At 32.5% G+C, this 17,580-nt stretch overlaps 1 protein-coding gene across 1 annotated transcript; it reads left to right on the forward strand.

Moving 5' to 3' along the window:
* The first annotated feature begins 463 nt into the window (after nt 1–463).
* Nucleotides 464–12,610, forward strand: LOC142326599 (uncharacterized). The gene is made up of 2 exons (XM_075369186.1): nt 464–1,246; nt 12,334–12,610. Exon 1 carries the CDS (start codon nt 557–559, stop codon nt 998–1,000), a length of 444 nt encoding a protein of 147 aa, XP_075225301.1. The 5' UTR covers nt 464–556; the 3' UTR covers nt 1,001–1,246; nt 12,334–12,610.
* The last annotated feature ends 4,970 nt before the right edge of the window (nt 12,611–17,580 follow it).

The following is a 17,580-nucleotide window of genomic DNA, read 5'->3' on the forward strand; positions in this document are numbered from 1 at the left end:
TCTTAAAAAATTAACTTGTTTTATTTTCTAATTATTTTTTATCTGAATGCAAGTTCCGAAAATAAAATTTTTGCAAAGAGTTGACTTTATAACCGCGATTAAATTATCGTATGCAAACTGTTTTATTTCCGCTGATAAGTTGTATAAAATTTAATTTATTTAATAATTATTTCTTTAAATTTAGTTTATTTTAATAATTTTTTTTATTATTATGTGCAATAATTATTTCTTTATAAGAAGTTTTATCAAACCGCATAGTTGTTATCGCTCACACTACAGTTAAAATTGTATTTTAATAAAATTAATTGGTAACTGCGTACTTGTTATCGCTGGCACTGCAATTAAAAACAGTACATAAACTAAATTGATAAGATTGTTTACTTAATATTTCTTTTTGTATATATAAGTATCATTCTGACTTCAACATTTTACATGTCAACATTACGTATTGAAGAAGTGTTCACAATGGCATATTATACAGTACAGCATGAGATAGATGTGTTGATGAGCGCCTTTCAAGACTTAACTTGTGATTAAGGATCGCATATTGAGAAATATGTATGACCACAATGAAGTCGAACACGCGTCGAATGACTTGATGAATGGGATATTGAGGGCGAGACGACTGGCAATGAGATTAGTTGTTCGTTTCAACCACGATGCTCCACCACCACCATCATCACCGTCACCATCTAACCATCCAGAGGAAGAGGCAGAATCCGATGGGTCCGCAACGGATTTCAATCCGAACACCAACGACGACAACAACAGCAATAACAATGACAATCAGCCACCACAATCGCCATTACCAGATAATGAACTGCAAATAATACACGAAATTATCGATGGTGATAATGGCCAGAGTAGCAGTAGTAGTACCAATCATCGTGTTCGTCGTGGACATCAATGTCGACGTCGGCGTGTTCGGGTGTGTCGTCGTCCGGAGGTCACAGACGTGGATGTAGTTCGACACCCAGTCGACCTCATTGTAGAACTCTAAATAGAATTTTACAACAGGTTGACGCTAATTCAAGCCAGTCTTTTGAGGTCAATGATGGAAACTCATCAACCGACAGATGTCCAATCTGTTTAACAGAATCGGTAACTGTCGAGTTTTTGGTTTGCAGTCATCGATACTGCGAAGACTGTGTGCGAAAATTAGCAAGGTACAGCAGAGTTTGTCCCGTCTGTCGACGAGATGTATTGGGCTACCGCCACATTAGAGAGGGAGACGACAGTTATTGATGTAAGTAAATATAATTTTTTTTTAGTGTTTTTTTTTTAAAAGTCATTTATGTTATTAGATATAAACTTTATTTCATATTTTTTTACATATAATTTTTTTTCACTTACAATAATTTATTACATAATGGTTTTATTTTAAATAAAAGAAAGGCAATATATATCCGCATGATAAAAAAAATTAACAATAGTCATGGTCCTGAGCTACTAGGGTTTCCTTTACGGTTCTTGGACTACAATCGTCATGACCGTGGGCTATGAGCACTTCGTTAACGGTTCTTGGTCTCTTTTGCGGAGTGTTGTCGTCATTGTTGGGTGGGATTTTACGTTTCTTTTTGTTTATACTGTAATGTCCGTATGGAACTGTGTTTATTTTATTTTCTAATATGTAACGGTTATCGTCGTAAGGCGAAAGTGATTTATTTGACTTGTTAATAGAAAATATATTGTGCAAAGTGCTTATAAACTAATTCTATATCAAGTTGCGCAAGATAAATAAACTTGAGAACAGAAAAACAAAAAATAAAATTAACCAACAAAATGCACAATAACGTAGAAAAATACAAAAAAGTAAAGTACAATATAAAATACTAAAAAAATGTATTACAATAAATATTAAATAATTGAATATAGATGTGTGGCTTCAAGAAACAACAAAATCTTCAATATCCTCTTTTTGTTTCTTAGAATATCTTGGATGTTAGCTCCTAATTTAAATTTCCGATGCAATGCCACATAATATGCAGCCCTCAAGGATGCGGTGTATCACAGTTGTCTGTCATAGCAAACACAAACAGGTGCATTGGTCTGACTCATTAGGTGTCAATGTGTAAGAACAGTATGCCATATTCTCAAACAGCAAATAATAACCTCCTCTCGATGGTTATTCTGGATTGAAGAGCTCCATGGCAGCACAGAATCCTTGATGAATCAGAGTTTATCTTCTTTTTCTGTTTAGCCTCCAGAACCACTGTATAAATTATTACTTCAGAGGATGATATGTATGAAGTGTAGTCTTGTACAGTCTAAGATTTACCATTCTTTTTGAAGTCAAGAGTTGTAGGGTTGAAATTCTAGTAAAGGCAGTTACTTTTATACGGATTTGAATATGAGATTATGGATACCAGTGTTCTTTGGCGATTAGGTTTCAATTAACACACATTTCAGTTTAGGCCGACCCAGAACTGTAAAAGATTACGGTTCATTTACATTCATACTTATCATCCTCGTTCGTCCTCTAAAATGGTACCTTGAGGTGATTCCAGAGGCTAAACAGAAAAGTAAAGAAAGGTCAACCATGGTGGTTAATTAACCACCACAGAATTCAAGATTCCCAACCACCAAAGAATACTAGATTGTGGATTCAATTTCATATAAAAGTAACAAGATTTAAGTTTTAGAACTCTTGACTTTGAGGTCAGCTGATTTACAATGACGAGTTTACCACTAGACCAACCTGGTGGTCGGAGTTAATTATCTACTATAGCAGTTCAGTCACCTTGCAACTTTCCTTGAAGAGTGTGTTTAACAGAATTAATAAAATTGGTAGTAGTAACATGAGTGATGAACTACTTGATCTTTAGTAACAGAATCTGCATGGCTAGGGATCCAGCAGAAAATCATTGTTATAGGTATTTTTCATATTTAGTGTCATCTTCATCATGTATTTTAACTTAATATTATTTCAATTTTTTTTACACTTAACAATTAATATAAACTTTAATCAAATCTATTTTTAATTTTATAATTACGTATTTATTTTGTGATGCTGCTCTGAACAAGGTTTTACCTGGATCCACCCAGAGCAATGATTGAACAGTTCCTTTTTCACCTATGAAGTAGCATACCTATTTATTCCTAACATGATCTACTTAATGTATTGTTACTGGGTCTTAAAGCATAATTATGTTAGCCTCTTTGAACAAAAGAATTGTATTATTGTCAATTTATGTTTTTTTTTTTTTTTTACAAATTCTAATAATTCTGGTGACAATTCATAGAAATCTACAGGACCACTATTTCTGGTTATGTGAAACTGACACACAGTAAAGAAGCACAAAGTTCATAGAAAGGAATACAAGTAAAAGTAAGTTAAGGTTAGAAATAGGGAACAAACAAATAATATAATTCAGAGTACTTTTCCCATTATATGTCAGTCATCATATCTAACTTACTTTATTTATGATTTTTTTTTTTTTTTTATAATTAGAGAATTATTTAAAGCCTTGTGTATTTACATCCTTTTAAATTTCTTCAACACTTTTTTCATTAAAATTGTTCATGAAACAAAATTGTAGTTTATACAATAAACCACATTTTTTTTTTTTTTAATATTATTTGCAGCAAACCCCAAAATGAAAAGAAAACATTCAGGTGGCCAGAAAGCGGCAATACCTAGAAAATTTTAATATGCAAATCATGTTGCCGCCAAGTGATCCACACTCGTGTACAAATCGATCAATTGACTGTAGATGCGAATGAACTGCTTCTTATTTAGATTCTTTGCCTACAAATATCTCCATGTGCATTCAATTGTTCGTGTGGGTGATCACGTTTGAGGATCAACGAGATTTTTTAAGAGATTCACAGTTAGATGAACTAGTCCCAGAGTACGCAATTTAAAAGACTACGTAACAACAGACGATAGGAAAAATACAACTGCGGTAATGTAATCGGAAACGTCAGAGATAAAGTAAACAATCACATACAACGTTAGAATTATAAGTAAATATGCAAAATTAAGTAAATTCGGCAATTAACATTTTTTGACAGATGACAGACTAAGGGGTCCTTTCGCTCTCCGCTGAGAAAGTGAAAATGGATTTTTATCTCTTTATAGGGGTTTGAATAATACTAGAAAATATATTTGGTGTCATGGAGGCATTAATTAATATGAAAATAATCTGCTATTGGCACAGAGTGGACCACGTGATTCGCATCAACGATCCTCTCCCGGTAAATAAAGAATTGTTCTTTTTACTGCTAAATATTAACTTATAATTTTATCTTTTTTTCATAAAATTAGATCTTTTAATTCTTCTTTTTCTATTAATTTCCTTTCTGTTATTAATCAAATTAATAAATAAAAATAATTTACGCTAAGAAAATTAAAATAATCTGTAAATTAATTGAAAAAGGACTGCTTCTAGAAGTAGAGAGTCGCCATGCGCAGCCGCCCGGCGCACCACCATTGGTTCGCTCCACGCCAGTAGCAGCTAAAATAAAAATGTCAGCATATACATCAAACAAACAAACCCACGCCCATACTGTTTTATAGAGAGCGAATAGGCTGATATGACCTTTCACTCCATCACTCTCTTTCTGATTCTCTGACTGTTACTTTCACTACACCTTGTCTAATTACCATTACTAAACAATGATTTTCTACTATTAATACATGATATAAACCAGTTATTAGCTGTAACTAGGAAACAGAGAGGCCTATCTCCCGCCATGAAAATGTTACATGGTTTATGTTTCATTACACATGATTTTGCCAACTGTAACTAAATAACTTCATGAATTTAGCGTAATAGCAACAACTATAAAAACTTTTACAACGAAAAGCTTCAAAATCCTGAACATTTTTGGCCGTTTCCTAAGTTGTGATTTTTCAACACAGTTCTACCCAAATTTTTTTCTTTTTTATCACCAAAACAGAAATATAATTTTTGATAAATCGTTCGTGTAAAGATGTATAAACGTTCAAACGAATGAATCGTTCGTGCGCTGCGTGCAGCTGCAAGGCGCACATGTGACTGCTCTGCGCCATTAGCTACTAAAATCAAAATCCGAGGACATACAACAAATAAACCCACGCACCATCCTTTTTAATGGAAAATATATATATTTTATAAATTTTTGTTTTCGAGAATGTATTACATGTATTTATTGTTTAGAAGTTATGATCAAAATGAAATAAGTGGGTTGTTAAACAATTTGTTATAGAGCGATTCAAGTAGTAATGTTGTGTATTTATTTTAAAGCATAATTTATATGGCATGCTTCTGGTGGTGTAAAAATCTGCATTATATATTCACATGCACTAATTTGATCTTTGTAATATTACAAAATGAAAATATTTCTTTCATTTGGGTTTAATTTAAAATGAATTTGTTATCTACAATCAATTTTTTTAATAATACGCAATAAAAGCATTAGCGCCTGTAAAGGTTCAACTAAAGGAATAGTATATGAACCTAGTAATACTTTAAACAGTAATTAATGATTAAAAAACTGGTAATTAACATAACTTTTTCAGTAAATGCTATTTTAAGTAATATCCCTCTATGAATCATGAAACCTTGCTGATGGTTACAAGGCTTGAATGCTCAGTGGTACAGAGTAGCTGAATCGAAGGTGCAACTATATCGGAGAGGTATCTGTTGAGAGCCAGACTAAGGAATGATTCCTGAAAGAGGTCAACAGCTCCTTAAGAATATGTTGAGGGTATAGGTCAGGAGGATTTAAACGGCCATAACATCATCACTCAATCTTCTGAGTACTGCGCAGCTGAATGAAATGGAAAACTAGAGCAGCTTTTTTTCCAATTAAATGTAACTGTCTGCATTTTCATAACAAAGATGGAGGCGCCTTCCTTGGTAAAATGGAATATTTTACCAAGGAGGTAAACTAATCCCCCGTTCGGATCTCAGGGTGGGGACTACTAAGAAAGGGATCACCAGAATATTAAATAATAACATTCTACTAGTCAGAGCATGAAATCTTAGAAGTCTAAAAAAGGTTAACTAAAGATTTAGAAATCAACTCGTCAACTGCAAAGCTTACCATGGAGCAGACATTGATAGCGACCATAATTTAGTGATAATGACATGTATATTGGAGCTTTAAAACCTGAAGTAAAGGTGTCAGATGAATCAGTATTTTGAGAATACCACTGATTCATCTGGAGGAAGAGGAGATAAAGAAGATTTTTGAGGAGGACATTGCCAGAGATCTGAGTAAAAAAGATAAGGTAGAAAACGTAGAAAAAGAATGAGAGAATGTTAAAAAGGAAATTCTTATATCAGCAAAACCAAACTTAGGTGGAACAAAGAGAACTGGTAGAAAACCTTGAATTTCAGACTATATATTGCAACTGATGGATGAACGTATAAAATATAAGAACGCTAGTGATGAAGAAAGTAAAATGAACTATCGACAATTAAGAAATAGTATATACAGGAAGTGCAAACTAGCAAAAGAAGAGTGTATTAAAAGAAGTGTTCAGAATTGGTAAAAGAGACAGAGCATACAGGAAAGTTGTGGAAAATTTTGTGGTACATAAATTAAAATCAAATAATTTGTTAAACAAAGATGGTATACAGATCTAAAATATGAAAGGAAAGGTCAATGGGTGGGTGGAATATATTGAAGAGTTATACTGAGGAAATGAATTAGAAAATGGTGTTATAAAGGAAGAAGAGCAAGTCGAAGAGGATGAAAGGGGAGAAATAATACTGGGATCTGAATTTAAGAGAGCATTAAAGATTTGAATGGCAAAAAGACTCCTAGAATAGACAGAATACCTGTAGAATTACTGCACAGTGTAGGTAATGAAGCAATAGATTATCAAAACAGGGGTGTAATATTTACGAAAAAAGGGGAAGTTCCATCAAGACTTCAAAAAGAGTGTATTAGTCATGATACCAAAGAAGCAGGAAGAGATAAATGTGAAGAATACAGAAAAATTAGCTTAACTAGTCATGCATCAAAAATCTTAACTAGAATTCTGTACAGAAGAATTGAGAGGAAAGTGGAAGCAGTGTTAGGAGAAGACAGATTTGGTTTCAGACAAAAGTATAGGGACAAGGAATTTTAGCAGTCAGATTAACAGTAGAAGGAAGATTCAAGAAAAACAAACCAAGAAACCCAGAAAAGGCATTTGATAATGTAGACTGGAATAAAATGTTCAGCATTTAAAAAAAATTAGGGTTCAAGTACAGAGATGGAAGAACAATTCCTAACATTTACAGGAACCAAACAACAACAATAATAATTGAAGAACATAAGAAAGAAGCAATAGTAAGAAAGGGTGTATGACAAGGATGTTTCCTATGCCCATTACTTTGTAATCTTTACATAGAACTAGCAGTTAATGATGTTAAAGAACAATTTAGATCTGGCGTAACATTGCAAGGTGAAAAGATAAAGATGCTACGATTATCTGATGATATAGTAATTCTAGCCGAGAGTAAAAAGATATAGAAGAAACAATGAACGGCATAGATAAGTCCTAAACAAGAACTACCAGATAAAAATAAACAAGAACAAAACAAAAGTAATGAAATGTAGTAGAAATAATGTAGATGGACCACTAAATATAAAAATAGAAAGAGAAAAGATTACAGAAGTAGATGAATTATGTTATTTGGGAAGTAGATTTACTAAAGATAGACGAAGCAAGAGCGACATAAAATACCGAATAGCGCACGCAAAAGAAGCCTTCAGTCAAAAATATAATTTGTTTACATCAAAAATTAAACGTCAGAAAAACATTTTTGAAAGTCTATGTTTGGAATATAGCTTTATATGGAAATGAAACTTGGACAGTTGGGGTATCTGTCAAGAAATGATTTTTAGAATTAATTATTTGCATTAAGGATGCTGTTGACATAGTTAAGGATAGCCCTGAAAAACTATAAAGAGCTACAAAAACATATAGAAGCGAGCCAAGAAGTGTTTTGAAACTGGCGATTTTTTTAAAAATATTTATTATAAACATAATTTATTACAAACGATCTACTGTACTGTTTCTAAATAAAATTCTAATTTTTCTTAACTTTCTTTGTTTTATTCGATTTATCTTGCACCATTCTGTTCAGAATTAAATTCTCCACAAGTTTTGTTTAAAGGTTTTACAAGTTAATTACCCATTTAACAAAGTTATTGTACGTCAAACATAAAAACAGGGTTTTTACCCTAATTTATTGATTTTCAGACAAGATTTCTTAAAAATTCAGCAGATAGTTTTGGTAGCTATTTTATTTGATTTTTAGGTTCAAACACCATAGAAATCACTAATTCTGCCCCTTAATTAACGTCTTAAAAATTTCAGTACGACTTCTTTCACCGGGGTTACTGAAACCCGAGCTAAATTTCTCATTAGCCGTTACTCACAAACGAAACATTTTAGGGCGTATGTTTATATGAACTTTTTCCATTAATTTTACGAGTAGAATTGGTCGTGAAAATGTCGGGAGAACTTTGATATATACATTTTGTCTGTTTAATCTCCGAGTATGATATGTTTGAGTGTAAATGAAGTGTAGTCTTGTAAAGCCTCGGGTCGACGATTTCTGAGACGTGTGGGTAATTGAAACCCAACCACCAAAGAACACCGGTATCCACGATCTCGTATTCAAATCTGTATTAAAGTAACTGCCTTTACTAGGATTTGAACGTTGGAACTCGCGGCTTTGAAATCAGCTGATTTGTTAAAACGCGCGTTCGCCATTAGACCAACCAGTGGTGTAATTTCAATTTCAAAAAAAAATTGATGTATTTAAATTTCTATTACTTTTTAAGTTAATTTTTTCAAACTATATAAATTTTATAAACCACAGCGATTCTACTATAATAATAAATCTAAATAAATATCTTACATAGACAAAGTGGCTATAGTTTAAAACGTGATATTCTCAGTCTAGAATATATTGTTATGACCGACCAACCGTCCTTTTTCTATTAGAGCTAAAGAACATATTAATAGTATTAAGAAACGCTATTTAGATAAATCCAGTTATGCTAAACGCATTTTACAAAATAAACATAATCATAACCCTGATCATTTTATTGAAATTTCGATTTTTCCAAAAAAATTTTATAAAACCAAGGTTTTATAAAAATTTTATTTAAATTTTTTTTATAAAAAAATAAAGGAACATATCAATTTGAAGATGATTTTTTATTTAAATTAATAATTATCAAGTTGCCTAACTTATAGTAACATTATTTCATTCAGCAATGACGACCAGTTCTTACAGTATTAATATATTTATTTACGTTTTCAATTTTAATGTTTTAAATTACAATAAAATCTCTAGTGTGAGGTTAGGCAAATGACCCAAACCGCTAGGGATATAATAAAAATTGTTGGTAAGGTTGACTTTTATATTATAACAAATTATTTAACCTAACTTGCTACTCCATAAATAAATGTTTTTTTCTGATCAGATTTGAGAAAATAGTAGATATATTTTGTATCTAACATGTTATACAACTTTACTCACTGTAATTTGGGTGCTGATCTCAAATATGCTATTGAAATTGTGTTACTATGTAAAGGTGTTACATAAATCATAAATTTGTAATTTTTTTATAATAAATTAATTTTGATCAACTACTTGTTACAGTTCAGAATAGTTTCTGTATTTTTACTTTTAAACACTATGCATACATGCTTATTAAAGAGCAAATAAATAAATTATGTATACATTGTATCATGAGAAGTATTTACATGTATGATGATGTCGTACAGATATCTGTTGTTGCCTACTACAGAACTTAAAATTTTATTCAGTCTAGCTTCAATTATCTACACTGTGTGTTGTGTTCGCACAGTTATTAATGTTTTGCTATATTTTCAAAAATCCTTTATAATACTGAAGAGATTTTTTTCTCATTTTTATTTACTACATGGCCCCTGCAAAAGTTTGTGGATGATGCTCAAATCATCCATGCAATTATTGTTACATTAGAGGTAAATTTACGCACAAATCTCAAAGAAAGACTTATTTATGAATCGATAAAAACTTCCTATAATTTTTATTTTGATTTCGCACCCAGGGATCAATATAAAATCTGGACGCCACATGTTATTTCTGTACCGTGCTCAGTAACTGAATGGTTGAAGGGGAAACAACAAGCCCTCCTATTTACTGTACTGATGGTTTGGTGTGAACCTAAGGATCACACTTCACAGACTGCTACTTTTGTATTACAAATATATTTGAATTTTCATTCAAAAAAAGAAAGTTCATAAAATATGCAGATGTATCCACAGTCCAAAGCTGGTACCAGAAGGGGGGTAGGAGTTACCTGTACCTGTACCACCATCTAATCCAACATTTTTAGAAAAATAATCTGAAAATGTAGTGGATGTTGAAAAATTTCTTCCTGTGTCAAATGAGAAATCTCCTCACTTAAATTCACAGTTTGAACTTAATGATATAGTTTGTGATTTAAAGTTATTAAATCAGCAAGCTGAACGTCTGACGTCTAGACTAAAACAGTGGAATCATTTTGTGGAAAAAACAAACGTTACTGTGTTTGGAACACAAAATAAAACTTATTTTACTATGAGAAGTTCATTGTGCGTTTGTACTGGTGTCAATGCCCTGATGAAAGAGCTTGGAAGAATGAAAAAGCTTGGAAGAGCTTCATCATATTCCGGGAAGAATGGCATCTGTTTACTGACTCTACTAAGTTAGCATGAAAGCAGTTTTATAAGGTACTGGTTATTAACAGACATCCGTTCCATTAGCTCATACAGTCTACATGAAAGAAATATACGAATACGTGGCATCAATATTAGAAGCGATAAAATACAAAGAACATTTGTAGCAAGTTTGCAGTGATTTGAAAGTTGTGCTTTACTTCCTGCTTTACAAGGAGGGTTTACAAAATATTGTTTTTCTTTGTTTTTGGGCTAGTCATGGTACAAAAAGTCATTACTAAGTAAAGAACTGGCCATTCTGGCAGAACTTTATGCCTGGCGAAAAAATGTAAAGAATTTATCATTAATTAAGAGTGGTAAGATCATACAGTCATAATTTCACATAAAACTTGGATAGATGAAAAATTTTGTAAAGGTACTAGACAAAGATGGATGAGGATTTAATCATTTAACAATAAGTTTTCCTAAACTGAGTGATGGTAAGTTCAAGGGGAGTACATTTATCATTCCACAAATCAAAAAAAATGTTTAAGGATTTAACGTTTGAAGATAAACTTAGTGAATGTGCATTAGCTACATGGAAGTCCTTCAGAGACATTGTTGTTGTTTTTTAGGCAACAGAAAAGATGAAAACTATATTTCTTTGTTAATAAACTGTTAAAAAACTACAAACATTTAGTATGTAAGATGTCATTACAAATTCATTTCCTACACTCCCACCTAGACTTTTATCACGAAAATTTGGGCAAGTGAAAACATTTGTCTGCATATTTAAAAAATTCAGTTTCAATGATTTAAACGTTTAAAAACTGTATTGAATATATTTCAATTTATCTGTATTTGAATAAACAAAAATTTACCTGATTTAAACAAATTATAAATGAATACACATAAATAATAACTTTTTTGAAATATTGTTATCACACTGATTATGCATTTATTGGTAAATAAATCGTACGTATCTAAAAGTGCGATGTATTACACAAAATTTTATAATTTTGGAATTCAGCACCCAAAATTTGTTAAAATCACCATGTACGATTCTAGATATACACATTTTGCTACATTTTAAAAATTGTATTAGTCATTTACAGTACTTACCTTTCTTCAATCTAGATTTGAAACAACAGTGATAGTCATTTTAACTAAAATTTTCTTTAGTTTCCATAATCATTTTCTACTTTCAACATTACATTTGAGTAATCAGGAACCATTTTTTTCCTCACAGCTTCCATGCGTTACTTACATGGCAGCTCTCCCTTAGATTATTAAATGAACCGTTGAGTTACCTGAAACAAAAGAAAATAACACAAATTCCATTAGTGCTTGTGAAATTAATATTTTTTTTTTTAATTATAAAATTCATTTCATTTATGATAGCATTTAACTTTTTTTTAAAAATATTTATTAGTAATGCTTAAGCGGTCCATTTTTACTTACTAAACACTGATATAGGTGGTAACAGATCTACATTGCATCGAGGAATGTGTGTTATACAAACCTACACGGTCGAGCTAAAATTTTCAGCTAAGAATAATGTTGAATCGTAACAAAAATCAATACAGGATATCAGTACACTACCTGATCTTCCTTTTACTAATATTCTATATTATTCGTTATTTTACATCAGACTTAAGTTTTATATAGTGTATGAACTGCATCATGTATTTTATTATTTTTACAATTTTTTATAGGTTTCCACTTGCTTTCCTTGCTCTGGTATTTACAATTCATGAACTATTTATTACCATCTACTTTGTAAGTATATTCTACAACAATTTTTGATTAAGAAGTGCAAGCATGAATTCATTATATTTTCAAACTGCTGTCATGCAAGAGATTCATCACCAAAGTAAGCAAAACAATAGAAGACTAAACAGAATTTCCATGTCAAAAAGAAAAAAAAACTTGTGAAACCACTTGTAAATTTTCACACAGTATATCTTCTATTAATAATATGTTAAATCAAGATATCGCTTTTTTTCATTTATCAAAACCCATTCTCTTTCTGTAAACGTACATAAAATTCATTTTTATTATAATTAAAAAATTTGGGGGTATGTAGGTGAAAAGATGACTGTCACACCCATCATTTGATTCTTATTTCATTTATTTTATGTGATGAAGTCTCACAAAATCAGTTGCTTATCATGGCTGTTCTTTACATTATAAACGAATAATTGTCATCTACAGAAAGAATAATCGAGTTAAATTATAAGTACATGTTGCATTTCAATTTTATTAACAATGATGAAAAAAAATCAAGTGATGTTAACTGTTAACTGATAATTACTCAAAATGTTATTATAATGGTTAAAAATATGAATAACAGTCTTCTTGAAATATCGTATGCCAAGAAATATACATGATAAGCTTATGAATTTTCATTGCTGTAACTGACAAAATGCGTAAAAATTTGTGTATATATATATATATATATATATATATATATATATATATATATAAAATTTAACATTATGTGAAATATAAACACCTTAAACACAGTAATTAGATTAGTTATACTTACCTTATTTATTTCCAATAAACGGTTTGCACAGTATCTTGCACCTTCAGTTCCTATCAAATTCTATCTTATTTTTATAATTGATTTGTATTAGTTTTTATTAAATTATAAATATTTTCAAACTAAATTTTTGTTCATAATATCATTTAAAATTTCACAATAGGTAACATTATAATTTATGATGAAAAAGAGAAATCATTAAAAAGAATAAGTTTCAATGTAATAAATATAGAATTTAATACAGACTGAAGATGCAGGGTACTGAAAAAAACAGTCAGTGGAAATTAATATGGAAAGATTAACTTCTCTAATTTCTGTGTTTTGGTGGTTTATATTTATATAAAGTATATATATTTGAGATAAAATAGACATTGATCAGATACTGGCATTTCTTGATACGTATATAACGCTATTAAGTTCCTTCTCTTTATTATACTGATGTTTCCTTTATTGCATTTATATTGTAATTTGCCACACAAAATTTCTGTGTCTTGCATGACATTTAATGCCAGATCTACCTAAAATTTTTAAAAAGTTAGAAATAAAAGTAACTGCAGTATCGAAAGAGAAAGTTACCTAATGATGATGTAAACTGGGGTCTGAACTAGGGCCTTGACCCTCTCTTTTTCTGTTTAGCCTCTGGAACCACCATAAGGTATTACTTCAGAGGATGATGTGTATGAATGCAAATTGAGTGTAGCCTTATTCAGTCTCAGGTCAACTATTCCTAAGATGTGTACTAAATCCAACCACGAAAGAACACCGGTATCTACAATCTACTATTCAAATCCATATAAAAGTCGTTACTAGGATTTGAACCTTAGAACTCTTGACTTTGAAATCATTTGATTTGTGATGACAAGTTAACCACTAGACTAGCCAGGGAAGTCTAGCATTGACCCTGGCCACTGGTACAAGGTAAGTGATAATGGCTGGTTGAAGCCACAGAGTGAGTAGCTCCACTACTTGGTTGCTCTAACTGAAGCTAAACATTACATAAATGGATAGGGTCTTTTAATAAATAGAATTATTATCATGAAATTATAAAATGTAGTAAAGAATTAGTAGTACCTTAATATTTTACCATTTGGCATCACAGCTTTACATTTATCGCCAAGGCTAATCCAAAGGTCAAATCCATTGAGCAGCTGAAAGAATTGGTGATCTGGTACTTTGAAGAAATAGCATGCAACATGAAGTGAAAAGTTGATGAGATGTGGATTGTAATCTGTATTATAAGTCTCATTTTTATTTATAGTTTGTAAATTTTTTTAGTGAGTAAGATAACGTTAATTTCACACTTTGATCTTGATCGCACTTCAATTTCACACTTCATTTACACCAATCACTTATTTCCCCCACAATTTCAAAATATGTAACAGATAAATTACACTCTAAAAACCAGGATCAGTTTATGCCTTTTTAATATGGAAGGCAAATATATTACATATAAAAATGATTAAATTTTGAAGTAATTTGGATTACTGTTATGCTAAATGGATGTTTTTCAAATAATCATTCTACTTATGTTTTTAATAAAAAAATAATAAATGTTGCAAGTAAGTTAATTTTTTTAATAAAAAGATTAGCGAATAAAATGAAATAATTTATTATGGCACCTCTAAAATCAGCTGACCCTGGTTTGAAAAAATTAAACATGCAAGCATGCATCTTCTTTGAAGCAGGTGGCTGAACGCTGATTGGGGAAAGCAGAGGGATATTCAGAATATAAAATATTTCAAATAAAAGAAATTGTTTAAAATTTTAAAACTGTAATTGGATATAAATATGCTCTAACCTTCAATTTGATTAACACCAACCAAAAAATTTAAGAAAAAGCTTATGTAAAATAATAAATATCAAATAAAATATATATATATATAAAAATAAATATATATTATATCCTACGTGAACCGGATTTAAAAGCTACATTTAATTAATAAATTGCCTCTATATACTTATTTTTTAAATGTCTTGAAACTTATTTAAATGATTAATTTTGTCAATGAAATGAATAAAATTTAAATAATTTATAAAAAGGGTAATTTCAAAAACCCGCTCATTAATATTTCAAATAAAATTTTATAAAACAATTTAAACTACAAAAAGGATACTAAAAAAAAAATGTTAATTAATTTATAAGGAGGACTCAGCTACTGGTAGTGAAGTGATGAGCTAGCTGAAAAGACAAAGAAACATAATAAACATAGAATAATTATAAATACAACTATTTGTAACATTAACATATTTATATATCAGCCCCCCAATATATAGACACATTTATATACACGGCACCTCCCAACCGAAACCCGATGAACGATATCGGGATGATGAAAACGGCCGCGACGCAGTACAAATGCTTTGTGTACCCGCCACTCGCGAGAACTATTCATTGCATACAACATAGATATTTACAATGTCACTATGTAATCAAGAATTATAATTAAAAATAATTGTATATCATATTTGGTACCTGATAAGCTAAGATATGAATAATACACCCTGAACTGTGTAAGAGCACATCGCATTTGCTACCAGTTAAGGAAAAATCTAAAGTAATAGACCCTAACTGTGTCAGAGTATATCAGATATGCTACCTATTAAGCAAGAATCTAAAATACTACACCATGGGGAGCGGTGAGGGCAGCCCCACCTCCGGTCCGGTGTCCAGTTGTCTTGCAGTCCAGGCGCGTTGCAGCCCTCGACTCGGTGGTCGTCTCCATCACAATTAAAACAGAGACTTCGACGGTCAGAGCCAGCGCATCAGGCGGCGACATGCCCGGTGTTCCACCATTTGAAGCATTTCGTGGTCTTCTCCTTGCCTTCTACCCGGCAGGAGTGCCACCCGAAATTTATTCGGCCTCGCTTCAGTAATCTCGGGACACCTGCTGATGGCAAGAGGATTGTGGCTTTCTGGGTCTCTCCGAAGGAAGGTCGCAGAGAAACGACACGCACGGGGGTCTCTTCATCCAGGCACTGCCGAACGGCTATCTCCACCTCAGTAGCCGATGTCCAAATCTTTCAGTACGCAGGTTACTAGTCGACCGCCGTCCGGGCGTTCTCTGACTGTGGTATCTCCAAGGCTGGACCCTAGCCGTTTCAGTACGTCGTCCCTCCGGTTGTTATTATCACGGATCCTGATCTCTAGGCGTCTGTCGTTGGTGTTCGCATGGTGCGAAGAAGGCCATCGTACTTGATGTGGATGCGGTAGCCCGGTTTGAAGCCTAACGTGTTTGTCTGCGTCTTTTCTGCACGGCTTTATAATTGCTCGGAGGTCGTTCTCGTCGCTGTTTTCCAGCACATCAGAGATTCAGCGATCATAGTCCTGTATAAGGACTCCTCGGTCGGCGGAGGTGTACCCATCCTTTTATCGGTCTTCCTTTCCAATTCGGGGAACGATGTTACTGTCCGTTTATGTGACGTCACCTGTACTTCCGTGACTTTGGTGTTCCAAAGTGTCTGTGGTGGTCGGGCGGTCTTTTTCCACGGTTTTCGTGGGTGTAGCCGGTGAACTCTGTAGTTCACGTTCTTGCTCACCACCAGTGGTTTTCTTCTGTACTGCCTCTTTGGATCGACTCTGATCTCCATCAGAATTGGTGGCGGTTTTATTTAGGTGGACCGTCAATCACCATCGAGTGCGAGTTTGAAATCGGTCTTGCATAGGTGTCCCACGAGTACCGGCGATAAAAATGGACCACCCTGGCAGTGCACCGCTTTGTGGGGGTAGGGTTTGATACAACCGGGTGAGCCCTTTTTCCCGGAGGCCACCGTTCACGACTCACTCCACAGAGACATTCACTTTTCGGCACGGTCGGTTACACCTTAAGTTTCAGCCACGAAACTTAAGGAAAGTGTCATGACATTACCATGTGTAGTGTAGCTGAGTAAGAAGTGTTAAGATTCGTAGAATTTTTGTGGTGGTGTGTTGCTGGTAAGTATGGAGGGTATGAAGAGTGCGTGTTATGATGTGTAGATGTGTGGTGAGCAGTGTAACCTGCAGCTGCTGTATGTAGTCTGAAAGTGGGGCTGCAGATTGTTGAACAACAATCTAAAATAATACACCCTGAACTGTGTCAGAGCATATCAGATTTGCTACCTGTTAAGCAAGAATCTAAAATAAATCAATCTTAACTGTCAGGACATATCAAATGTTCTACTGTTAAGCAAGAATCTAAAATAATCCACTCTGAACTGCAACAGAGTGAATAAAATTTGTTTCTTGTCTAGAATGAATCTGAATAACAACCCTGAACTGCTTCAAAGCATATTAAATTTGCTATCTGTATAATATACTCTAATCGTGCATTTTTACAATTACATAACTTAAAACTGTAATCCTAAACATTAAATCAAATTAGAACATTGAACTAGGGAAATATTTGAATTATCCAGAAGATTTCTTTAGTTTTATAATGTC

The sequence above is a fragment of the Lycorma delicatula genome, chromosome 6, assembly GCF_047948215.1.
Source record: "Lycorma delicatula isolate Av1 chromosome 6, ASM4794821v1, whole genome shotgun sequence".
Lineage (NCBI taxonomy): Eukaryota > Metazoa > Arthropoda > Insecta > Hemiptera > Fulgoridae > Lycorma > Lycorma delicatula.